We start from the raw sequence: 26,692 nt of genomic DNA on the forward strand, positions 1-26,692 counted from the left end.
CTGAATGACAAGATGGGCTTTTGTAATTTTGCAGAAGATGCAAAGCTTTTCCTCCAGCTTTTGTATCGATCTTTGCTAAAAGCCGGGGCCTGACATCTCCTCGCACTTCCGTAGAGGCCTCTCAATGGAGCCGGGCTAATGGTGTCTAAATACATTGCTTTCCTGTGATTTCATGATTCAGGGGAACATTTAGAAAACCAAGATGAATGGAGTGGTTACTGTGACTCTTACAGTGGTTCTTAGCAACCCTTTTTTTTTTTTTTAACAAGACAGGAAATACAGATGCCATAAAGAAAAAGATCGATAGATCCGATTGTATAGAAAAAAAAATACTCTGGTCATTAGAAGATACAGCAAGAAAATCAAATGAGAAATGACAGGGGGAAAATATTGGCCAGATGGACAGAGGAGCCTGGTGGGCTGAGGTCTTGGGGGTCGCAAGGAGTCGGACACGACTGAAGCGACTAACACCGCACAGCCCGTGCCAGGTAAAGGGTTAAACACCGAGTAATATCAAGAGCTCTCAAAAGAAGCTCTCAATAGAAAAATGGGCAAGGGTTATGGATAGAGAGACTTGATGAGCATTTCATATAAACAGAAACATGCCATATATGATGTTTTGTGACTGGTTCTTTTACTTAGCGTCCTGTTTTTAAGGTTCATCAGGGTGAGAGCATGCAGCAGTAGGTTACAGCTTGTACCAGTAATTAATTCCTTTCTATTATAGAATAATATTCCATTATATGGCTATACCACATTTTGTTTTTCCATTTATCAGTTGGTGGGTATTTGGGATGTTCCCACTCTTTTGGCTACTAATAAATAATGCTGCTATGAACATCTATTACACATTTCTGTGTGAACATATGTTTTCATTTCTCTTGGGTAGGTATGTTTGTTCCAGGTGTCAAAATGGCTAGGCTATAGTTCCTGTTATTCAATTAAACACTAATCTAGATATTGCTATGAAGGCATATTTTAGATGTGACTAACATCTACAACCAACTTCCGCTTGCAGAGGTACACCAAGATAGGTGTACAAGGCCACTCATTGTAGCATTTGTAGGAGCAAGTAATTCTGCAGTTGGGACTGGTGACTTGTAAGTCTTCAATAATCCACATTTGCCTTATCCAGTTAATTGAAAGATCTTAAGAGCAACGTCGAGCTTTCCCTGAGAAAGAAGTTCTGTCTCAAGATTGTAGCATCAGCTCCTGCCCGAGAATTTCCAATCTGCTGGCCCGCCCGACAGATGTTGGACTTGCTGGTTCCCACTGTTGCATAAGCCAATTCCTTAGACGAAATCTGTCTTTATAGATAGATCTCCTACTAGTCCTGTTGTTCTGGGGAACCCTGACTGATGAAATATAATATGGAATGCTTTGTTAAAACTTTGATTATGGTCAACATTGGGTGAGACTTGGGGAAGCAGGCACATATACATATAGCATTGGTGGGAGTCTACACTAGGGCCTTTTGGAGAACAATTGACAACAACTATCAAAGTTACACTGTAGATGGTGACTGCAGCCGTGAAATTAAAAGATGTTTGCTCTTGGAAAGAAAAGCTATGACAAACCCATCAGATCAGATCAGTCGCTCAGTCGTGTCCAACTCTTTGCGACCCCATGAATCGCAGCACGCCAGGCCTCCCTGTCCATCACCACAGCATACTAAAAAGCAGAGGCATTACTTTGCCGACAAAGGTCTGTGTAGTCAAAGCTATGGTTTTTCCAGTAGTCACGTATTGATGTGAGGGTTGGACTATAAAGAAAGCTGAGCACCGAAGAACTGATGCTTTTGAACTGTGGTGTTGAAGAATACTCTTGAGAGTCCCTTGGAATGCAAGGAGATCCAACCAGTCCATCCTAAAGGAAATCAGTACTGAATATTCATTGGAAGGACTGATGCTGAAGCTCCAGTATTTTGGCCACCTGATGTGAAGAACTGACTCATTGGAAAAGACCCTGATGCTGGGAATGATTGAGGGCAGGAGAAGGGGATGACAGAGGATGAGATGGTTGGATGGCATCACTCACACGGTGGACATGAGTTTGAGCAAGCTCCGGGAGTTGGTGATGGACAGGAAAGCCTGGTGTGCTGCAGTCAATGGGGTTGCAAAGAGTCAGACATGACTGAGCAATTGAGGTGAACTGAACTGATCAAAGTTACAAATGCAAATTTTTTTCCACTCAGCAGTTCTAGGGCTTTGCTTGCAAAAGTGCACCAAGATATATGTACAGGACTGCTCACTGTAGTGTTTGTAGGGGCAGATAATCCAGTAGTTGGGACTGGTGAAGTGAACTCTAGAATTTACATGTAATGCAATATTGTGAATGATAAAAGAATGAGGAAAATCTGTATGTGCTATTTGGAAAAAACTTGATTATTAACCAAAAGATGAAGGTGCAGAGAGGTCTGCTTGTATGATGACTTACATGTGCTTCACTGAGATGCATATTCTAGTTATGCATAAGCTTTAAAGTCTACTTCTTAAATTTTTTTGGCCACACCAAGTGACATATGGGATCTTAATTCCCCAGTGAAGGATCGGACCTATGCCTCCTGCACTGGAAGCTTGGAGTCTTAACTACTGGGCCACCAGGGAAGTCCGGGCATAAGCTTTTTTAAAAAGAGGCAATAGAGTCTGACAATGGTTACTTTTGAGTTTCTGGACATAGTGAAGTGGGGTCGGAAAGGAGAATTTTCTTTTTCCTTTTATCTCTCCCACACTTAAAAAAACTCTGTTTGCATTACCTTTTAAAGAAATGTTAACTGGGATTATTTCAAAGAGGGCATTATTGGCTTTGTTTACTTTTTGAATTTTTCTGTATTAAAGATCCCTAATAAATGTAATAAACTAATTGAGGAAGTAAAGTCATACAGGAGTGATCCTTTACTTAACCTGAAATAAACTGCTTTTCTAAAGAAAAGAACACAAAATTGGTAATAGAAACATATACTTATATTCAACAGTGGTTGTCTCTGGGGTGGGATTAGAACTGATTTACCATGCACTGTTTGGGTTCCTCTGTATTTCATTATTCTTCAACAATGAATACACATTATTTTGGAATCTGAAGAAGACTGTAGTCTGCAAGTCCAATGTGACCAAGAGGAGTTTTTGATTTTAGTCCCTGGAGGCATTTCTACCAAAAAGAAACATGAGTTGGTTCTGCTCTCCAAAGCTTTAAAACCGTCCTTTTTTTTTTTTCCGCTGTGCCACGTATCTTGCCGGATCTTAGTTCCCTGACCAGGATTTGAACCCAGGCTTTTGGAAGTGAAAGCTCCAAGTCCTAACCACTGGACTGCAAGGGAATTCCCTAAAACCAAACTTCTTGATGGTATTTGTTTTATAGGACGTCTTTTCTCAAAGAAGATGGTGTTGTTTGTGATGGAAATCTGTTGAGAAGTGAGTGATATGAACTCACACATTAGTGTCTCCTCCTGATTTCTGGAATAACTTTGCTTTTCTGCAGGAAGAGATCAAAGACAGGTGAAGTATAAACCTGAAAGTTAAAAGTGATTATCTCAGGGTGATGAGATGAAGGCAATTATATCCTTGTTTTTTTTTTTTTTCAACCTTATCTGTATTTCACAATTTATTTTCTTGAAATGAACATGTATTGCTTTCTTAGCTTAGAGCAACTTCTAGTTTTGAATCACAAGCCACGGATGACTAGCGGTCCAAGGACCCTTCTGATCTGAACCACATTAGAGGGAGAGGTGAGGTGAGGTGTTGAGATAGCAGGGGCAGTACAGGCCATCTGTGAAGAGCTGCATGGAAAAGTCAGAGGGCAGAGGGGACTGGGGTGAACAGAAACCACGGGGCAGCTAAAGCCGCGGAGTGGAGAATGAGGCAGCCGCTGGTGGGTGGGCCTGGATTTCGTGGGGTCGTCTTTTAGTTTTCGATTACAATAATGCTGCAGTGAGCTGTCCGAAGCTCAGTGGCGTGTAGCAAGTTTGTGAATGGGCGGTTTAGTCTGGGTGGTCTTTGTGGTCTCAGCTGGGCTCCCTTGCGTGTCTGGGAGTCAGCAGGCTGTTGGCCAGAGCAGCGTGGCTCTTGATCTGCTGGTTAGCCTGGTGCATTCTCAAGGAGGAAGTAGAGAAGCAGGAGAAGAAAGCAAATGCAGGAGGGCCCGTGGGCTGGGGCTGGGAAATGGCACACCATCGCTTCTGCTGCATTTTCTTGGGCAAAGTAAGTCCCGAGTCTGGTCCAGACTCAAACAGAGGGCAAGAGACTCTTCCTTTTTGTGAGAAGAGCTCTGGGGTCAAGGGGTGGATACCCAGGGTGGGACCATTTATCCCAGGCCTGAAGCTCATATAACGTTGGAGGCCCTTTTTAAAAGAATCCTGGGACTTCCTGCTGGTCCAGTGGCTAAGGGTCTGCGCTCCCAACCCAGGGGCCCAGGGTTCGATCCCAGGTCAGGGAACTAGATCCCACATCCCTGCCATAACTAAAGATCTCAGGTGCAATAACCAAGACCCGGCACAGACAAATAAATAAATAACACACACACACACACACAAAAGGGGGGGAAAAGAATCCTTAAATATGAATACAGAATTTGATATAGGGGCCTGGGCAAGTGAGGGGTGCTGACATTTAAGTTCCATCAGATCCGTGGCCTCTTCCTCACTTTCACAAAGAAGCTCGAAGCCCCAGTGAGGGGAGCCGTCGTCTTGCTGGTGGCAGAGCCCAGAGGGAGACCGGTTCAGCCCAGCGTTGGCACCTGGATTCTGGGCAGCTGTCTGCTCTGGTCCCATGATGTCTGGCTAAGCACTGTTTGCATTTGCTCCTCCACTGAGAGTATTAGTTCCTTCAGGTCCACCTGGTTTAGACTTTGGTTTTGTAATTCCCCAGTGGGCCTGGCAACTGCCATCTCGTGGACCTTCCATTCTAGAGTGGGAGAGACCCAGTGAAACCGGCCTTTTCCATACAGGGGCTCCTCCCCCTGCCTGCATGCCGTCACTTCAGTCATGTCTCTCTGCGACCCATGGACTAGGGCCCGCCAGGCTCCTCTGTCCATGGGATTCTCCAGGCAAGAATACTGCAGTGGGTTGCCGTGCCCTCCTCCAGGGGATCTTTCTGACCCAGGGATCAAACCTGTATCTCTGAGGTCTCCTACCTGGCAGGTGGGTTCTTTACCACTAGCGCCACCTGGGAAGCTCCTGAAAAGATTGAGTCCAAAAAAAGATTGTAGTTTGTAAGCCCGATGTGACCTAGAGAGGCAGCTTGAGTGCGTTTCTGTTCCTAGTCATCAGGACAACCCAACGATTGCATCAACACACACACGCTGCACATGTGGACATGAATTATTTGAGCAAACTCTGGGAGATAGTGGAGGGCAGAGGAGCCTGGTGTACCGCAGTCCCTGGGGTTGCAGAGAGTCATAGCAACTGAACCACAACGCCTGTGCACACACAGCACTAGCACACACAGAACAATACACACTCGTAACACAGCTCCCACACACGGGCCCAGGCACAAACATGGACACACCACACATGTGCTCATACATACATGCACGTGTGACACAGTCACACACACAGGTGCTTCAGAGCAGGGGAATCTCAGATGATCCGTCCAATCCCCTCCTTCACACATGGAGATGTGGGAGCCCAGCGAGGTAACAGACTCGTGCAGATGTCGATGGCCGAGCCAGGAGGAGAGCCTCAAAAGGGTCATTGAAGACACAGGGCTCCCAGAAGAGCCTGACATTCCTCTAGTCCCCAGAGGCATTTGTGTAGAGGAATAGACTCGCTGTCACTTAGAGACATTCAGAGAATTCTTTTTTTGATGTGGACCACTTTTAAAGTCTTTATTGAATTTGTTATAATTTTGTTTCTGTTTTATAGCCACGAGGTATGTGGGGTCTTAGCTCCTTGAGCAGGGATTAAGCCAGCACAGGCTGCATTGGAAGGTGAAGTCTTTCTTTCTTTTTAATAAACTTTACCGAGGTATAATTTATGTACAATAAAAGCCGCACATTGTCGGGTATAAGTGAAAGAGTTTTAACAAATGTATATACCAATGTAATCACTACCCCAATCAAGATACAAAGAAATTGGCATTTTCCCTGGAAGTGTGCAAGGTGTCTTAACCTCTGGATCACCAGGGATGTCCCCAGAGAATTCTCTTTGGTTGATTCCAAGCAGAATCTCTGTTTTTGACCCAGGAAAGCCCAGGATCAGAGGGTCAGGACACAGGCTGAAATTTGGAGCAGCTCAGAGACTGTTCGCTTCTTACTGACTGTGCCTGAGAAAGGAAAGATCATCCCACACCCCTCAAAACATGTGCCCCTTGCTTTCCAGGGTGCCCCATCTTACTTAACTCATTGGTCATTTCCCCTGGAAGCCAAATGATGTCTCTGTTTGCTGAGGCCAGATGTCTCTCATGATAGCTATTCAGGGTCACAGGCCGAGGATGGTTCTGCCGAGCAGCAGGGTAGGGACGGAGGGCTGACTGAGTTCTCACTCTGTATCATTGACCTGACTTGACCGCCTGGAAGGATGTAATGTGAGAAGCCAATTCTGGCCACATCCTGGAAAACCCTTGCTTATCAGCTGCTGCATTTTCCTGTGCAAATAACCTTCTGACACCTAGTCACTCCTGATAAGGACACGAGGGGCTCAGATCTCTCCTTGGGACTCGCTCGCTCCCCGAGACATCACCAGGTATGCGGGGCACACGGCAAACATGCCTCCAGGAACAAAAGCTGAGAAAGGTCTGGTCCTTTCCTAATTTCTGGGCTTCATCCCAGGTCTTGCTGGGACTCTGATAGCGGAAGGGGAGGGAAGGATGACAACTCTGACAACACAGAAAGGGAGTCAGACGGGGGACGCTGATGGGTGCATCCTTTATGTCCACTGTAAGAAGCAGCTATTGCAGTGTGTGTTGAGGGGTGAGGTGCTGGGGGGGAATAGCCATGAACAGTGAGCTGGTTTCTTCAGGAAGGTATAACTGACACGTTTCTGGAGGATTCAGGCTAGAATCGATATTCACAGATGCTCACCTTGTAAGCTGGGCACAGTGATAAGAGTTTCTGGTATGTTCTCAGGACAGAGGCCCCTCTTGCCCACTGGACCAGGAGTTCCCTGATCACATATTCCTACTCTTTGAGCCCTTTTCTTTTAGTAGGTACTCTGGTTTTTTTTTTTTTAATGAATTAATGTATTTATTAAAAATTTTTTTCGGCTGCCCCATGAGCCGCCTGGGATCTTAGTTTCCTAACCAGAGATTGAAGCCTTGCCCCCTGTACTGGAGCCTGCACCACCAGGGAAGTCCCAGTCATGTGGGTTTTGATACTTCCTCATCCTCTGCTTCCCATCTCTGGGCTAGCCTGGAATCTAGAATCTCTCCTGTGACTTTGGCCCAAGTGCCACTGTGATTAAGTAGAATTCCTGAGCTTCCGGGCTCCTGAGATTCAGCTATGCTTGAAATCCCACGTGTAGGCCATTGTGTCCATCAGTCTCAGCTCTCCACAACTTCTCCAGTGGTACCAGGCTCCCCCTATCCCAATCCTCCCACCAGGGGAGAAGGACTGAGTAAAAGCTGCTCAGACCCAGCGGGTCTGCAACCTTCAAGGCTGAGAAGGAGCAGAGTTCTCCTTTTAGAGAACCCATCGAGGCTCCGGCCAGGGAGGTATTTCTCAAAAGCTTATTCATGATCGCTTCTTGCATGGCCTTGAAATTTCACCCATCCTGCCTCCTTCCGCTTTTCATCTCATTTGCCAGTGGGAAAGGACCAAAGGAGGAAGTGCGAGAGTGAGAGTAAGCGAAAGCAGAAGGGCTGGAAGCAGAGGCTGCAGCTGGTTCTCCCTGACACGCTGCACCTGAAGCCGTGCGAAGATAAGATGCACCTGCCGCTGCTCTTCTGCCTCTTCCTCCGGCTTTCAGGTGAGCGGGCTGCGGGTCTGTTCGCCCAGGGAAAGTTGATGGGGGCGGGAGGAAGTGCCTGGCAGAGGAGAGAGTGGGCTCAGCAAGGCGTCCTGCTGAGGCACCAGCTCTGTTTCTAAGCAGTTCCTCCAGTTGTGAGCGTGTGTGTTTCATCCACTCAACCCTGCGCTCAGTGTTTCAGGGCCCACACGGCCAACGCGGAAGGTGGAGCGTGGTCTTCACGATGAAGCCAGCACCAGGCATAACTCCTGACCTCTGGGGGCTGATCCTTCAGAATGGACAGACTGGTGGCCACCACTGGTGGGGGAGAAGCAGAGGCGCCCTGGGTGCTCAGGAGAAGTGGGGAGTACGCACCCCTGCTCTCACCTTCCAGAAAGTGTTATGAGCAAGGGAAGCCTCTGGAGAAGGGGTGAGGGTGAAGGGGACCTGGAAGGAAGGGAAGCAGGGGATTTGCCTGATGGAGAGGAAGAGATGGTTCTAGGCTTTCGGGGAAGAAGGAAATAGAATGGAAAGGTCGAGAGAAGCTAAGCATGGTAGGATGAGGAGGAAAAGGGGGCTAGGATGTGAGCAGAGACAGAGGGTTGAAGTCAGCTTGAAGTTGATGGAGACCTTTTTGTTTTTTTGGCCATGCCACGCAGGACAAGGGATCTTAGTCACCCAACCTAGGATTGATCCCATGGTTAAGACTTGTTAGAAGTGTGAGTCTTAACCACTGGACATCCAGGGAAGTCCCATGGATCTCATTGTGATTAAAAGTCAAGGGGGTCTTCTTGGCTTGGACAGGTTGGGGGACCGCAGAGCTCAGTGTCTGAGCACCTTCTGTCTCTAGAATCAGCCTCTTGTTGATCTCACCTCCTCTCTGAGATGGCTCCTGTTTTTGTATCCCTAGCCTGGACATCTCCCTGCGCTCAAGAATCTTCTATCCAGCTCTCCATTCGACTTCTTCACTCAGATGTTGACACTTCTTTGTTTTTTTTTTTTTTTGTCCACGCCCTGAGCTGTGGGGTCTCAGTTCCTGGACCAGGGAAGGAACCTGGGTCCCCGCAGAACCTCAACCACTGGATCGCCAGGGAAGTCCCAGATGTTGACATTTCAAATGTGGCCTGACCACATCTCCTCCGTCAAATTCCTTTCTCTCCCATCTTTGTGTTTGGCAATTCCATCTTTTCAGGTGCTCAGGCAGAACCCCAGGGGCATCCATCACTTCTCTCATATCTCATAGTGAGCCTTTGAAATGTAAGCCAGATCCTGTCTCTTCTCTGGTCAAAACTGTCCAATGACCTCCCTCCTAGAGTACAAATCCAAAGTCCTTACAGAGGCTACCAGGTGATACCATCTGGGTCTCCACACCATTTCCCGGTCTCCTCTTGCACTCTGCTCCCTCTGGCTCAACCCACGCCAGCCATCCCAGCCTCTTCGATGTTCTTTGACCATGCCAGGCATGGTCTCACCACAGGCCCTCGGCCCTTGATGTTCAGTCTGCACAGTGCTCTTCTTCAGAGAGCCAAGGCTCTGGTCCTCACTTCCTTCCCATCTTTGCTTCTCATTGAAGCCATCATTGATGACCCTAATGAAAATAGCCATTCTCTGGACTTCCCTGATGGTCCAGTGGTTAAGATTTTGCACTTCCACTGCAGGGGGCTTGTGTTTGACTCCTGGTTGGGGAAGTTCCACATGCCACGCGATGTGGCCAAAAAGAAGAAGAAGAAGAAAAAGCAATTCCCTTGCATTATGTTTCTCCATGCTTTATCCTCTCCCTTCCCTCACTTTGATAGAATATAAACTTCAGGAGGGCCAGGATTTTTGTGCCTACAACCACGGCAGGTGCAGTTGAGACAAATAGTGAGTATTGGTTGAATGAGTGAATGCATCTAATGGACAGGGAACAGCGATTGCTATAATGCCCATCCCACCCACCCCCCCCCCCCCCGAATCTTTGTCCTTCTACTTTATAGAATCAAACAATTGAGGCTGTTAACATTACCTGGAGAGGACATTGCTCATGGGATTCTGAAATGGTGCAGCCACTTTGGAAAGCAATTTGACATTCATGAAAATATTAAACATGTGGTTACCACATGAGCCAGCAATTCCACTCCTAGGTATATATCCAAGACAATGAAGGACATACGTTCATGTAAAAAATGTGTATGCAAATGTTCACGGCAACGTAGTTCATGGGAGGTAAATAGCGGAAACAGTCTAAGTGCTTGTCAACTGATGGATAGATAAATTAAAACTTGGTGTACTCATACCATGGTACACTAGTCATAAAAATGAAGGAGGTACTGACACGTGCTACAATCTGGATAAATCTGGAAAACGTTAAGCTTGGTAAAGAATCCAAACACAAAAGGGTATATGTTGTATTCCATGCATACGAAATGTTTAGAATATGTAACTTCATAGAGACAGATTAGTCGTCCCCAGGGGCTGGGGAGCGAGTCAGGGGGAGGGACTCCTTCATACGGGGTCTCTGAGAGAGACCCCTCTCTCTTAGATGACTACGTTCTGGAATTAGTGGTGATATTTGTACAGCTTCGTGAGCATCTCACAAAACCGCTGAACTGTACAACTTAAGACAGTGAATTGTGTGATGTGTGAATTATATCTCAATAAGAAAATAATCAAAGAGCAGAGAGAACAGTTAGGAGCAGTTATGGTCTCCTGAGAAAACTTTCTGTGGTCACCTTTGGATCTGAGGCTCCAGAAGGCACGACACCTGGACAGCCCTTGGTGACCTGTGACTGTCTCCCATGGTCTGCTTTGATCATTCAGTCCATCGGGCGTAGAAATGAAAACGATGCATGCTGTGAGCAAAGCTAAGCGCCATGCCCCGACTCAGGGGGCGGGGGGAGTGCTTTCGATGAGGTGGGCTTAGAAGGAGCCCTCTGAGGGGAGCCACCTTCGCTGAGACCTGGAGGACAAGAAGGAGCAGGTACTTCAGATGGAGGAAGTTTCTCAGGCACAGGGGACAGCAAGGCTCTCATATGGAAATGAGCTTGACCTTTGTACGTCTGAGGAACAGAAGGCCTTTGTTAAGGCCCTATATGCTCCTGTTGGGGCTGATTGGGAGGTTCTCTGCTGTGTGCTCTTTTCGACCCCATGGACTGTAGCCCACCAGGCTCCTCTGTCCAGGGAATTCTCCAGGCAAGAATACTGGAGTGGGTTGCCATTTTTTCCTCCAAGGGATCTTCCTGACCCAGGGATTGAACCCACGTCCTCTGTCTCCTGCGTTACAGGCTGATTCTTTACCCACTGAGCCACTGGTGGGGAGGTTGCTTTTATCTGTTAGGGGAAAAGGTCTTAGAGGAGGAGAGAGACGTGTGGCTCGTGGGCGGCTGGAGATGGCTTGTGGATGCTCAGCCTTGAGTTTCAGTGTGGAAACAGAGGAGGTAGATCTGGGGTGAGAAGTTAGGGGACAAATTGACAAGCAAGGTGGGGAAGGCACATAGAGGGTTTTGTTCTTCCCCCTGACATCTGGAACAGGGGAACTTGATGGCTAGCAGATGTGAGAGTAGTGCCTGCGTGTATGTCCACGGTTTGGGAGGGATTAGGACAGAGCAGGAATGTTTGTCTGAAGCAGAACCGGCACAGCTGTGTGCTGATAAGAACCTAGTCGCCAGCGTGGACCTTGGGGCCAACCTGTGATCAGCCTTAACCATAGGACTTCCGATCACAAGCAACACATTTAACCAACACTGCTTCCTTCTTCTCGAGAGCTCACTGTTGCAAAAGTACGCAGAAAACAACCCAGAACTTTCCACGGGGCTTTATAGCAATTCATTTTCTGTGAGAAGCAAGACTTTTAATAACTCTCTTTTGTGGCTCAGTGATAAAGAATCTGCCTGCCAATGCAGGAGACGCAGGTTGGATCCCTGAGTCGGGAAGATCCCCTGGAGAAGGAAATGGCAACCCACTGCGATATTCTTGCCTGGGAAATCCCACGGACCAAGGAGCCTATTGGGCTACAGTCCATGGGGTCGCAAAAATGTTGGACACGGCTTAGCGACTAAGCAGCAATAATAAACTTTTTTTTCAGAGAAAAATTAGCTGCCTTGTCCCACTTGGCCTCACCGTAAGTGGTGGCAGAGGTGGGCCAGACCCCAGATGTGTTGACCCAGAGCGGAGACTAGCTGATGTCCCCTGTTGAGCTGGAGGCTCTAGTCCCGCCTGTTGCTTACTGACACTGAGTCAGTCACCTCCCTCCTGTGGCTCACTTTCCACCTGATCTAGGATTATTCTCCATCATCCAGGCTGTGAGTAGCCATGCCCAGGGAAGGTGCTGCTTCTTGGAGCTCCGGGCTGCCTCTGGGCCAGGACGGTTCCCCAAAGCAGAGCCAGTGCTCTGCCAAGGTTGATGGGGAGTGGGCACCCCGAAGAGGGGTCTGAGAAGGGAGTGGACAGATGGTTCAAGGGTCAGTGCGGGCATGCTCAGTCTCTCAGTTGTGTCTGACTCTCTGGGACCCCATGGACTGTAGCCCACCAGGCTCCTCTGTTCATGGAATTCTGCAGGCTAGGATACTGGAGCAGGTTGCCATTTCCTACTCCAGAGGATCTTCCTGACCGAGGAATTGAACCCACGTCTCCTGCATTGGAAGGCGGGTTCTTTACCACTGCGCTACCAAGGAAGCCCAAAACTAAATGCTCTACAAGCCATTAGAGTCGTGGCAACTAAAGATGAGGTGGCCGTCTATGTTAGAGTCCTAGGGCTCTGGGACAAACAACCACAAACATAGGGGATTAGAAGAACGCAAATTTATATTACAGTCTAGAGATCAGAAGTCTAAAATGAGTCAACAGGACAACATTTCTCCTGGTGGCTCTAGGGGGAGAATTCAACCCCTTGAGTCTTCTAACTTCCAGAAGCTGCCCGATCTCCTTGGGATGTGGCCCTACATCACCGCAGCCCCGGCTCCATGGTTATCTCTCCTTCTCTGACCCTGACTCTCCTGCCTCCCTCTGATAAGGACTTTCCTTAATTCAATCATATCTGCACAGACCTTTTTTGCCATGTAAGGCTGATTGTGTTCACAGGTTTTGGAGGTTAGGACATCTTTAGGGGCTGTTACTCGGCCCACCACACTATTAAACAGCCCTGTCCAGACATTTGTTTTTCTATGATTTTGAAAGTAATAAGTTCTTATTATTGATACTTGGAAAAGTACAGGAAAAAAAAAAGTGAAGTACAGAAAAAAAATGAAGAATTAGGAAAAATAAAAAACCTCATGTCTGTCTTCATGCTCAAGGCAACCAGTTGTTAACATTCTAGCTTATTTTTGATCTTTTTTATGCATTTTAAAAAGTTAGTTGATATTATACTGTATATGATTTAAAAAAACCCTAATTTTCACTTCATATGAGAATTTTCCACATAATTAAAAATATTTCTAAGCCTCATTATCAGTGTTTGCATTATTTCATTATGTACGTATTTCCCCAATTGATGGAAGTGGGTTTTGTTTCCTTTATTTTTGCTAACTATGTAATGAATCTTTGTGCACATCCTTTTTGTGTGCCTCTCTGATTGTTTCCTGAGGACTAAATCCTAGAAGTATCATTACTGGACCAAAGGGCATGCCTGTGTTTGACACATGAAACTGCCTTATGGCTTTCTGTGTGTTTGAACCAGTTACCGTCCTTCCAGCATCTTTTCCTAGTGCCTGGACCACTTGGCCTTGGTCAGCAAAACGTGAGTCATCAAGACTTGGTTGAATTGATATATGACAAGCGGTGTTGTCTTCCACATTTCTTGTTTGTTATGTTGTTTAAATTGAACACTTGAATTTTATTAGCCACTAAATGTCTTCTTTGTGACTTGCCTCTTACGTCTCATCAGTTTTCCAAATGGAGTCTTAAATGTTTTTCTTCTATACATTCTTAATCAAGAGAGACACTATTGGGAATAGTATCTTCCCTGGGGACCCAGTGGTTAAGACTCTGACTTCCAAGGCAGCAAGTGCAGGTTCGATCCCTGGCTGGGGAGCATGCCCCTTGGTCAAAAAGTCAAAACATAAAACAGAAGCAATATTGTAACAAATGCAATAAAGACTTTAAAAATGGTCCACATAAAAAAATCTTAAAAAAGAGAGAAACACTATTAATCCTTTTCTAGGTTAGTTGTTCTAAATACGTCTCTCAGTCTGTTCTTTGTCTTTTCAGTCTTTTTTAATTGGTTTGTCCAAGTGCTGTCTTTGCATGTAGTCAGATTCCCTACTGACTCTTTGTTTCCTGTCATTCGTTAATTTTAATTTTCAAAACTGCTCCCTGTCATCTAGAAATTTTATAAATATTCATTTCTATTTTCTTCCAGTTTTAAAAATGCTTTCCTGTTTTATGCTGACCTCCTTCAGTTCAGTTCAGTTCAGTTCAGTCACTCAGTCGTGTCTGACTCTTAGCAACCACATGAATCGCAGCACGCCAGGCCTCCCTGTCCATCACCAACTCCCGGAGTTCACTCCAACTCACGTCCCTCGAGTCGGTGATGCCATCCAGCCATCTCATCCTCTGTCGTCCCCTTCTCCTCCTGCCCCCAATCCCTCCCAACATCAGAGTCTTTTCCAATGAGTCAACTCTTCGCATGAGGTGGACAAAGTATTGGAGTTTCAGCTTTAGCATCATTCCTTCCATAGAACACCCAGGACTGATTTCCTTTAGAATGGACTGGTTGGATCTCCTTGCAGTCCAAGGGACTCTCAAGAGTCTTCTCCAACACCACAGTTCAAAAGCATCAATCCTTCAGCGCTCAGCTTTCTTCACAGTCCAACTCTCACATCCATACATGACCACTGGAAAAACCATAGCCTTGACTAGATGGACTTTGGTTGGCAAAGTAATATCTCTGCTTTTGAATATGCTATCTAGGTTGGTCATAACTTTCCTTCCAAGGAATAAGCGTCTTTTAATTTCATGGCTGCAGTCACCCTCTGCAGTGATTTTGGAGCCCCCCAAAAATAAAGTCTGACACTGTTTCCACTATTTCCCCATTTATTTTCCATTAAGTGATGGGAACAGATGCCATGATCTTCGTTTTCTGAAGGTTGAGCTTTAAGCCAACTTTTTCACTCTCCTCTTTCGCTTTCATCAACAGGCTGACCTCCTTAATCTCTCTGTATTTACCTAATGGAGTGCACCGAGAGGCTGCAGGAGAGGGTTATGCCCTCACCCTTCCCTTTCCTGTTTACCGTTTTAGTTTTCCCTGTTTTAGTTTTCTATATTGTTTCTGTTTAGTTGCTCAGTCGTGTCCGACTCTTTGCGACCCCATGGACTGCAGCATGCCCAGGCTTCCCTGTCCTTCACTCTCTCCTGGAGTTTGCTCAGACTCATGTCCATTGTGTCGATGATGCTATCCAACCATCTCATCCTCTGCCATTCCCCTCTCCTCCTGCCTTCAATCTTTCCCAGCATCAGGGTCTTTTACAATGAGTCTGCTCTTTGCATCAGGTGGTCCAAGTATCGAAGCCTCAGCGTCAGTCCTTCCAATGAATATTCAGGACTGATTTCCTTTAGGATTGACTGGTTTGATCTTCTTGCTATCCAAGGGACTCTCAAGAGTCTTCTCCAGCACCAAAATTCAAAAGCATCAATTCTTTGGCACTCAGCCTTCTTAAAGGTCCAGCTCTCACATCTGTACATGACTACTGGAAAAGCCATAGCTTTGACTATCTGGACCTTTGTCAGCAAAGTGATGTCTCTGCTTTTTAATACACTGTCAAAGCTTTTCTTTCAAGGAGCAAGCATCTTTTAACTTTGTGGCTGCAGTCACTGTCTGCAGTATTTTGGAGCCCAAGAAAATAAGATCTGCCACTGATTTCACTGTTTCCCCATCTACTTGCCATGAAATGATGGGACCGGATATCATGATCTTAGTTTTTTGAATGTTGAGTTTTAAGCCAGCTTTTTCACTCTCCTTTTTCACCCTTATCAAGAGATTCTTAATTTTTTCTTCACTTTCGCCATAGTTTTCTATGGCATATAAAATTCTTAAATAGACTAGGTCTGTTTTTAGTCTCTTAACTGTGTTCGATTGAGGTGCTCATCTAGTCTTGTTAGATTTCCAAGCTGGCTTCTTTATTAGGCCTGGTACCATTTTAATATTTGGCAGGCAAGTCCTTACTCATTGCTCAACTTTCAGATGTTAAAAATTCTTGTCTCTTCATTTATTCAGATAACCTCTAGCATACATTACATATAATATTTATTACACATGCATGCATAGACATATATACACACACACACATATATACTACACCTATGTATAGACAGAGATTATCAGAAAAAAATGTACATGTTCTAAAAATGTTCTGGGGGTTTTTGAGTTAAATCTTTAAATGTATTTGGGAAGGAAGAAAATTTTTGCAATATGTAGCATTTTCATTCAGAATTATAATATAGCTCTTTTATGCGTAAACCTTTATGTCAGTCAAGAAAATTTCAAAGTGTTTGTATATGATTTTTTTCTATAAGTCCTAATTGTTTCTGTTCAAGCTATTCCTTGGTGTTTAGTACACTTTTATTGCTATTGTAAATGAGCACTTTTCCATTTTGTTTTCCAATTACTTGTTAGTGGTTTACAGGAAAGCCACTGATTTTTAATACATTTATTGTGTTTTTAGCCACTCTACTGAATTCCATTAAAAATGAAAATCCTTTTAAATTGAAGATTTAAATATTTTCCCTAAATGTTATTATTTTCCCTCAAAATGATATATTTTATATTTTTCTGTGTCTCACTTCGTTGGTCAGAATTTCAGAAAATAACATGTACAGATGGAAAACACATACAGAAAAGTGGGTACAGAATCAGTGTCCAGGTTGACGATTATAAAGTATACACCAATATCTCACAATCATTGTGGTATTTGCTGAGGCTTTTACTCGATAATCTTTATCAGATATAGGAAGTTCTACTCTTAATTTGCTAAGAGTTTTTAGAAAATCAAATGTGTGTTGACCATGTGGCATGTGGTCAGGGATCGAACCTGGGTCCCCTGCTTTGGCAGGCAGATTCTTTACCACTGAGCCACCAGGGAAGCCTCTCTACTTCGTTAATTTTTATTACCTTCATTATTTCCTTTCTTCTAGTTTTTTCTTTCTTTCTACTCCTCCTTCTGTGTTTTGTTTTAACTTTTTAAATAAATGTTTGATATATTCAAGTCCTCTTTACTTTTCTAATACATGCATTTAGTGCTCTAAAATATCCCTAAGCAGAACACAACTGGTCTGCCAGCAGATGGGTCTGGGAGGCCCAGGCTAGATTGCTATTGTTTCTATTTAAGCTGGTGTTTCAAAGAGAGATTTCACCCAGATTTGAGCTACTCCTCAAAAGTATAAAGATCTGAAATCCCATCGCCTGCTTCTTGCATGAGGACAATGGGACAAGTTGCCCCCAACCCCACCCAGGGGCGTCTGCTCTCCAGACTGCGAGCTCCTCACCACTTCCCAGCTTCGGACACGGAGTGCTAGTGACGGCTGCCGTGCTTCATGGCGCTTGACGTGTTGTTTCCTTACAGTAAAGAAATATTTCCCTGTATCTCCAATCTTTCAAAGAGGAGGAAACGGAAGAAAGAGCAAGAAAATCATATATATCAGAAAATGCTTCTGCTTTTCTCTATAATACTTGCCTTCCCTCAGGGCTGTAGTGTTCACGACAGTATGGATTCGCATTGCTGTTGTTTTTGTTCAGTGGCTAAATCGTGTCCAACTCTTTGTGACCCCATGGACTGCAGCACACCAGGCTCCTTGGTCCTCCACCATCTCCTGGAATTCACTCAAATTCATGTCCATTGAGTTGGTGATGCTATCTAACCTATGCTGATACCTTCTCTGTTTGCCTTCAAACTTTCCCCGCATCAGAGTGTTTTCTAATGAGGTAGCTCTTCACATCAAGGAGCCAGAGTATTGGAACTTCATAAGGATAGATCAATGGAACAGAATGGAACATCCATAAAGAACTCACATATTTGCTTTTTGACAAAGCAGCCAAAGCAATTCAGTGGGAAGAAATGGGATCTGGGTAATAAAAATTCCAGAGCACTGGGAAACTGATCGGCATTACTCTTTTGGTCAATTTCAAAGGTGGGTTGGGAAGATCCCCTGGAGAAGGAAATGGCAACCCACAAGGGTATTCTTGCCTGGAAGATCCCATGGATGGAGGATCCCGTAGGCTACAGTCCATGGGGTCGCAAAGAGTTGGACAGGACTGAACGACTTCACTTTCGCTTTTTCACTTTCCTACCAGGCTGGTTTACTACAGAACCAGTAGACATAATTAGAACCATTAGGAACAGTTTCTCCAGAGCTGGGTGATGGGGATGTTTCCCCTGGGGCTCCTGAGGTCGACAGTACAGAGTCATCTTCTGTGCAAATAGGTCCTTTGTTCTTTCCTCCCCATCAGACCAGAATAACACAGGGATGGCTGCAAACGGACGTTGCTGGAAATGGAAAGACTTACTGGCTACAGACAGGGGCTGCTGCTGCTAAGTTGCTTCAGTCGTGTCCGACTCTGTGCGACCCCATAGATGGCAGCCCACCAGACAGGGGAAGAGGGGTTAATTATAGGAAAGTACTCTTGCTCTGTGTCAATGTTTTTGTTTCATTGAGATCTGTAGTTCTGCTTTCATGGGATTTTCTTGGTGACTTTGGCTAGAATTTTGAAGGACAAAAAGTCTGTCTTGATCTGTTTTCCTTGACTGTTACTCCGCTCAGGAGGCCCTTGGGTCTGGTTAAATTATTCACAGTACAGGAGGCTGTGGCCCTGCCCCAGGGTGGGAGGTGACAGGTACATGGATTTGTGTTTCCAGGCTCATCTGCCATCTCGGGTCCCAGAGCAGTGAGAGGTGTGGAGCAGGGCTCACTGACTGTGCAGTGTCAATATGACCCTGGGTATGAGCGCTACGTGAAGTGGTGGTGCCGGGGGGCTGCCTGGAACAACTGTCGCTTCGTTGTTAAAACCACTGGATCAGAGAAGGAGGTGAAGGAGGGCCGCGTGTCCATCAGGGACAACCAAAAAGACCGCTCTTTCACCGTGACCATGGAGGAGCTCAGGCTGGACGATTCAGACACTTACTGGTGTGGGATTGAGAGAACTGGAATTGACCTGGGGAACAAAGTAGAAGTGACCATTGACCCAGGTAAGAGTATGTGTGTGTGTGGACGTGTCTCTTCAGGGCCTGCTCTGTCCAGGGACCCAACTGTCCCCCAGAGGGAATGTCCCAGGGGTGGGGGAGTCCTGAGGGCTCACGGAGCCCCCACTGACCACCTGGGCTGGGAGGGGCCGGGCTTCCCCTCGACGCTCTCCTGGCTCCAGGGCCGCCTCCGGGCCGGGATCAGGCTTTCCCAACACCCTGTTTCCCTGTGCACAGTCAGTGCCCGAGTCTCCTCCCAAGGAGATGAAGGTGGTGGTCCCCATGTCAGTCTGTGGGCCAAGGGACCCTCCTCTGTGGGACCTGGAGACTCCGATTCCTGCCAGTGCTTTCCTGGGACCCCTGCTGCCCTGGGGGTGTTCATGCTCTTTCTGGAATTCAGGGTTGGGACTTCAGAGCTGCCATGCCCACCGCATGTTCCATATCCCATCTCAGGGGGAAGTCCTAGCCCAGTGGGGATGCTGTGCTTAATTCTGGGGTCTGGAAAGGGCTTCACAGTCAGAAGGCTGCATTTCTGGTGCATGAAACCCCATCATGAGCCATTTATACATCTGAGTTGAAGAACACTCTCTTCCTCAAGCCTTCTAGAAGGCAAACACTCCTGGGCATGTTAGCTCAGCAATCTTGGTTTGACATAATTTATCTATTGGGCTCTGCTTCTGCTGATCCTCAGATAGACGGCACCAGCTCACGGGGCACCTGTGTGGCAGGGGGGCTGGGTACACAGTCAACAGTCACCGCCCTGCCCTGCCCCCCCACGCTCACACCTGGAACCTGTGAGGCTCATTATACTTGTAAAGTACAACATGTACATCATCTCATTCAATCCTGACAACATTCCTAAGAACTGTCCCCATAGTGGGAGCTTAATAACGTCCTCCAAGTGCAGGCTCTTCCTGAACTTCGGGATTTTGCTCAGGGCTTGTCCTGACCTTTGAAGTCACAGATCTTGGCTGTGTCAGCTGCCTGGGAGCCCCCATTCTACTCCTGTCCTCGTGGATAAGTAGATGGGGGAGGCACTGGCCGCGTTCCCGTCCCGAGCAGCTGGAGCATTTGAATTCTGCTGCCCTCCAGCTGCCCTTGGCCTGAGGCGACCCTGGCCCCGTCTAACCTCCCTGGACCTGTGCCAGCCTCACTGCCTCTGAGGCTCTGAGTCTCCTGGAGGCCAGGGAGATATGAGCAGTCTGAGCTGTCGGCCCCTCCCTTGGCCCTGCTCCAGACACTCAGGTTAGGGAGGCCCATGCTCCCCAAACCCCCATCCCCCAGACTCAGAGCCACGTGTAGGGTCGCGGGCGGGTGAGCAGGCAAAGTGGTGTGTAACCTGGTCTCTGTGCCAAGCACCAACTACAGTGCCGACCACCCCTCCCACCGCCTCCACCGTCAACACAAAAGATAATATTCGCTTCTCAGCTGCGACCGGCCACCACTCCAACGACAGGTAAGCCAGCTCCGAGGCTGCCATTCCTCATGGACCATGGGGCCCAAACTCCGCGGAAGGGGGCACCCTTCGTAGTCCCAGGTCCCAGCCAGAGCTTGTCTCTGCACTCTTGGGCTCAAGGATGCTAGCGCCCCCTCTCACTTGCTCTCACAGCTCAGGAGGCCAGAAATGAAACCAAGGTGTGGGCAGGTTGGCTCCTTCTTGGGACTCTAAAGTAAAGAGTCTGTCCCAGGCCAGTCTCCTCACTTTTGGGGGCTGCCGGTAAGCTGAGCATTCCTTGGCTTGTGGCAGCATCACGCCAACCTTGGCCTCTGATATCACATGGCCTTCTCCCTGTGTGTCTGTGTGCCCCAATTTCCGCCCCTCCCCTTTTTAAATTTATTTATTTGACTGCACTGAGTCTTAGTTGTGGTATGTAAACTCTTAGTTGCCAGCTGTGGGATCTAGTTCCCTGACCAGGAATTGAACCTGGCCCCCCTGTATTGGGAGCGAGGAGTCTTAGCCACTGGACCACTAATTTATCCTTTATAAGGACACCAGTCACTTGCCTTGGGCCCATCCTGATCCAGCGTGACCTCGTCTTAACTTGACGACCTCTGCAAAGATCTTGCTTCCAAACGGATCTCAGGTTCTGAGTGAACTACTGGGTGAAGGATGCTGTTCAGCCTGCACAGGGGGCGAGCAGAGAAATAGGAAAGCCTTCCCAGAGCCTTTGCCACGCAATTTCTGTTCGGCCTGCAGACCCACAGCCCTGTGTGGAACACGCCTCTCCATCTTTTCTTTTTTTTTTTAAAACCAGGACTTCCCTGGTGGTCCAGTGGCTAGAACATTGTGCTCCCAATGCGGAGGGCTTGGGTTTGATCCCAGCTAGATCCCATGTGCTGCAATTAAGAGTTTGCCTGCTGCAGCTAAGACTCAGCGCGAATAAATGAAATATTAAAAAAACATCTTTGGAGAACTCCCTGATGGTTCAGTGGTTAGGATTCCATGATTTCACTGTGGAGGGAGCAGGTTCAATCCCTGGTCAGGGGACTATAATCCCATAAGCCCTGCGGTGCGGCCAAGAAAAGGGGAAAAAAAAAATCTTTGAGGGCCCCCAGGAGTAGGGGTTTCCTAGGCTGGAAACCACAGCCCTGCAGTCAGAAGGTCTAAAGGTGTGTGGCCATCTCTGTCCCCGGGTGGGTGGGATAAGGTCAAGGGGGGAGGTCAGCCACGGGGGCCTCCTCTGTCGTTTCCATCAGCGACGGCCTGAAGCTCAGCGTCCTCCTTCCTCTCATCTTTGCCGTGTTGCTGCTTCTCTTCATGGTGGCCTCGCTCGTGGCTTGGAGAATGGCGAAGCGACCGAAGAAAGGTGAGGGGATCGGGCTGATGCTGGGCTGGGCTGGGCTGGGCTGAGTAGCAGCGCGTGGAGTTGATGGCCCACGTGGTCATCCCGGAGCCTTCGGACCCACGGATGGCCTGCAGATTCCGGAAGGGTCGCTGTCCCGAAGGCCTCAGCAGCTGGTGGTTTGAGGGGCTGGAGCTTGGAGGTGAGCCCAGGAGCTTTCAGCGTCAGTCTGCCTTGAACGTCCCTCCTTGTTCTTCTTGCCTCTTGGCTCTGCCTCCCTGTCCCTTTCCTGATTTGGCTCTCGATGGCAGAGGTGACGATGGCCTTAGGCAGGCAGCCCTTGTAGGGTACCCACACCCTTTAGAGTTTTGACGTGAGGGACTGAGTTGACGTGGGGGCAGGGGAGATACCCACAGGAAGGTGTGCACACATGAGCGAATGGACACACAGGTGCACGAACCCATGGACACGCATGCATGTGCAAACACCGCCCACACGTGAATGCACACGCGTGCTCGGACACACACATACAGTCCTCTGGGTTTCCTCAGAAAGGTTGGTGGCCACTCCCATTTTTATTTATTTTTGGCCATGCTGGGTCTTTGTTGCTGCTCAGGCTTTTCTCTAGTTGCGGCGAGCAGAGGCTACTCTCTAGCTGCAGGCTTCTTATTGCAGTGGCTTCTCCTGTTGCAGAGAACGGGCTCCAGGGCATGAGGACTTCAGTAGTTGTGGCTCCTGGGCTCCAGAGAATAGGCTCAAGAGTTGTCATGCATGGGCTTAGTTGCCCCAAGGCATGTGGGATCTTCCGGGACCAGGGATCGAACTCATGTGGCTTTGCATTGGCAGGCGGATTCTTTATCACTGAGCTACCAGGGACGACCCCAGGCCTATTTTTGCTCTTCCTCTTCTCCAGCCTTTTCTCAAGCTATCCTCCTGTTCTATGTAAATTTACCCTTTAGGGAAGGGCCCCTGCTCACGAGTCTGCACTTGTCAGTCATGAGGTTTGGGCTCAACCAACCCTTTTCCTGTCTGGCTCCACTTCCACATTCTTACAATGATTGCGCCTTCTCCTTCTCAGAATCCAGCGGGACCCGAGCTCTCACGGGGCCCTGACTCTTGGCTCATCATATTTTCTCCCAAATGTATTGTCTGTGACCTAAATACATTCTGTCCCACCTAAAAACCGGGGTGGGGGTGGGGGTTATATTATTTCTTTGTAGTCTCCAAAACTAGGTGCAGGAGATGGCAGGGAGATAAAGAAATAAGAACCAGCTGAACGCTGGTCCATAGAGTGTTGACTCAGCTCAAGTGCTTCACTTGGAGAGCAGCTTAGAACAATCCTGTCTCATGAGCAAGCTGTGCTGCCAGAGCCCTTGTGTGCCTGGTCCAGCCAGCACCGGGAAAGCACAGAACAGGCTCGGCCACCTAGCAGCCCACATCCCACCTGAAGGCTAACCAGAACTCAATGGGACAAGGGTGTTGTTGTTTCATTGTTTAGTCGCTCAGTCGTGTCTGACTCTTGTGTGACCCCAGGGACTGTAGCCCACCAGCCTCCTCAGTGCATGGGATTTTCCAGGCAAGAGTACTGGAGTGGGTTGGCATTTCCTTCTCCAAGGGGTCTTCCCGACCCAGGGATCGAACCTGGGTCTTCTGCACTGGCAGGTGGGTTCTTTAACCACAGAAGGGTGATGAGACAGACATAAATCAAATACCCTGGGAGCTGGCAAGGGAGGGATTTGACAGCCTGTGTAGATGTGGAAAGTATGTGTGACTTGAGTTGACCCCTGAAAGATGACAGGCAGGTCAAGAAATGGTGGAGTTACGGGCAGAATTCCAGAAGTTTTAGGCTGAGCCTAATCCCAGAGGAGTTGATAGCTGACTGATCACACAGTTCTGTGATGTGGGGAACAGATGGACCGAGGTCTCCTTATTTGTCATCTGAACGATGAGAATTAGAACCAGGTGTCTTCTCAGGTGGCTCAGCAGTAAAGAATCTGCCTGCAATTCGGGAGATGCGGGTTTGATCCCTGAGTCAGGAAGATCCTCTGGAGTAGGAAATGGCAAACCGCTCCAGTATCCTTGCCTGGGGAGTTCCATGGACTGAGGGCCCTGGTGGGGCGACAGTTCACGAGATTGCAAGGAGTTGGATGCAACTGAGAGACTGAGTTTGCACGCACGCGTGCACGCACGCGTGCGCGCACACACACACACACACGCACTCACTCACTCACTCACTCTCTTCTCTGAGCCTGAAGCCTAATTCACTTCATTTCTTCCCCAGACCTGGGGGCACGGGGGAATCTCTGAATGGGCTTTCTAACTCTGCTTGTTTTTGTCTTTTAGCTTCTGGGACATCCCCAGTGCAGGTAAGAGAGTCCCTGAGGTCAGAGCAGAAACACTGGACACCTTGCCCATCTTGTTTTCCATCTCCCAGGAGCACCGAGGCCCAAGTGCCTCAGACAATCCCTGTGTCTAAGTGCCCGTATGCTCACGACCCAGCTGCAAGGGCTGGGAAGGGGCCCGGGAAGATGCTGGAATCAGCAAGAAGGGAGGGGGCTTGGGAGGGGGCAGGCGTGGGAGGCTGAGAGGAAGTGGAGGTTGCAGAGGAAGCTGGGAGCCACATGTCCCTCCATGGAAGAGGAACCTGAGTCTCGTCTCCTAGGTGCTTCAGCCCCTGGGGAGCGACATCTGCTACGCAGACCTGAACCTGCAGCAGATTGAAAAGCCCTCTGACTCCTCCCGGAAGAAGGCCTCTGGGAGGGCCCCCTCCTCCCCGCAGGCCTACTCAGGGGACGGGGACTATGCCAACACGGTATGTGCTCGCTGGGGCTGCTGTGGGGCTCGGACCAGACCCACTTTTGCCTCCTCCTTTGAGGCTGGGTTTTCTCTCGCCCACGTGGGAAGGTGGGCGCTGAGCAAAGATGCAGCCGTCGAAAGACTGGCTGGCAGAGCCCTTGCGGGCTTTTGGCCTTTGGCATCACCTCCGTACCAGACCTCAGCACTGGAGACTCAGAGTCCGGTCAGACACGGTCCATATGCTGGGTGCGGCCGAGTGACCTGGTATTCTGTGCAAAATGTGCTGCCCTGGCACAGAATTGAGGGAGAGCACCTTCTGCTACAACTGGAGCTCAGGGTGCCTGGCTGAATGGAGGGAGGAGGGGCTGGAGGGCCTGGGAGAAGCCTCCAGAAGTCCTGGAGGGTCTGTCTCCCTGGGGTCCTCCAAGGCCTCCTCCACATGTGGGCAGCCTCTGGCCAGCACCTCTAACCCCGAGGACATCTTCACTGCAGGCTGACGTTTTCAGGGACAACATCCCCTACACCCCTCTAACCCCGAAGACATCTTCACTGCAGGCTGAGGTTTCCAGGGACAGCATCACCTACGCAGCTCTGTCTTTGGACACCTCGGATGAACAGCCAACCTACAGCAACAGGGAGCATCTCAACAACCCCCCTCCCAGCAGGATCCTTGAGAAGTCCACAGTGTACAGCACCATCAGAAAGCCTTAGCCTCAGCCCCAGAGGCCCCTCTCTGAGCCCCCTCGAGACCTCTGAGTACCTTCCTGCTCCATTTGTCTGCTTTCTGCCCCCTCTGTCCCCTCAGGGGACCAGCCAGTGACTGAGGTCTCTGACTGATGAAGCTGGCATCATGGCCAGCTCTGGTCTGATGGCATGGGGTCTGGTCTCAGGGAGCTTCTGAGAGTTAGACAGGGGTCTTTCCACATCCCGTTCTCTCCCACACAGCTTGAGACAGGGTTGAGGATACAATCTGGAGCTGCTGAGGGAGTAAGCAGGATGATAATGGTAATAACAGTAATTCAGCTCTATTTATTGCTTATCACGGGTGGTGGGCTTCCCTGGTAGCTCAGACGGTAAAGAATCTGCCCGCAATGTGGGAGACTCTGGTTTGATCCCTGGATTGGGAAGATCCCTTGGAGAAAGGAATGGCAACCCACTTCAGTACTCTTGCCTGAAGAGTCCCGTGGACAGGCTACAGTCCACAGGGTCACAAAGAGGTGGACACGACTGAGTGACTCACACTTTCACTTTATCATGAATGGTGGACTGAATAATGGTCCTTGAAGTTATTTGCATCCAAATCCCCAGAACCTGGGAACATTACCTTCTGCGGCAAAGGGGACTGTGTAGATGTAATGGAGTCAAGGATCTGGGGATGGGGAGATTATTCTGGGTTATCCAGCTGGACCCTAAATATAAGCCCAAGGGTCCTTATAAGAGGGAAGTGAGAGGGTCACAGAGAAGAAGACGGTGATGGTGGTAGGAGCAGAGGTCAGCACGATATGGGCAGGACCCAGGGAATGCCACAGCCTCCAGGAGCTGGAAAAGGCAGGAACAGAGCCTTCCCTGGGGCGCCCAGAAGAGTCAGCCCGTCCGACACCTTGACTTTAGCCCAGTGAGACTGATTTCCTACTTCTGGCCTCCACAATTACAGGAGAATAAATTATTATTTTCACGAAGCCACTGTGTTTGTGGTCATTTGTTACAGGAGCAATAGGAAAAATATACTATTGTGACAGGCACTCGTCCCGAAATGCTTTACCTGCAGTAACTAATTTACTCCTTGTTACAACCCTAAGAAGATGCCTTCATTACTGTCTCCACCTTACAGATGAGGAATCTGGGCACAGAGACGGTCAGTGACTTACCAAGTTTTACCCCTAGCAAGTGGATGAACTGAAATTTGAACTTGGGCATTTGGCTCCAGAGTCCAGAGTCCAGAGTCTGGGCCACCACCTGGACTCTGTATAGGAGGACAGTGTGTGTGTGTTTGTGTGTGTGTGTGTGTGCGCACGCTTACACATTTACTCACACAGGGATAGTCAGTGAGTATCTATAGATGCTGGACTGGGACTTCCCTGGTGGTCTGG

The 26,692-nt window shown here is 48.2% G+C and overlaps 2 protein-coding genes across 8 annotated transcripts in view; one reads left to right on the forward strand and one right to left on the reverse strand.

Annotated features, from left to right (window-relative positions):
* Positions 1 to 26,692, reverse strand: part of RAB37 (RAB37, member RAS oncogene family) — a 68,274-nt gene that overhangs the window by 20,746 nt on the left and 20,836 nt on the right. The window lies entirely within an intron of this gene.
* On the forward strand, positions 6,431 to 26,281 carry CD300LF (CD300 molecule like family member f). 4 transcript variants are annotated; one of them, XM_070774123.1, is made up of 8 exons: positions 6,431 to 6,676; positions 7,736 to 7,897; positions 18,700 to 19,029; positions 20,380 to 20,479; positions 21,721 to 21,830; positions 24,150 to 24,172; positions 24,469 to 24,618; positions 25,158 to 26,281. In XM_070774123.1, exons 2-8 carry the CDS (start codon positions 7,855 to 7,857, stop codon positions 25,311 to 25,313), a joined length of 912 nt encoding a protein of 303 aa, XP_070630224.1. In that variant the 5' UTR covers positions 6,431 to 6,676; positions 7,736 to 7,854; the 3' UTR covers positions 25,314 to 26,281. The 4 variants fall into 4 exon arrangements, with proteins under 4 accessions (XP_070630224.1, XP_070630222.1, XP_070630223.1 ...); XM_070774121.1 differs by having other exon boundaries at positions 6,444 to 6,676; positions 25,095 to 26,281; XM_070774122.1 differs by having other exon boundaries at positions 6,444 to 6,676; positions 20,434 to 20,479; positions 25,095 to 26,281.

Source organism: Bos indicus, chromosome 19, assembly GCF_029378745.1.
Source record: "Bos indicus isolate NIAB-ARS_2022 breed Sahiwal x Tharparkar chromosome 19, NIAB-ARS_B.indTharparkar_mat_pri_1.0, whole genome shotgun sequence".
Taxonomy (NCBI): Eukaryota; Metazoa; Chordata; class Mammalia; order Artiodactyla; family Bovidae; genus Bos; species Bos indicus.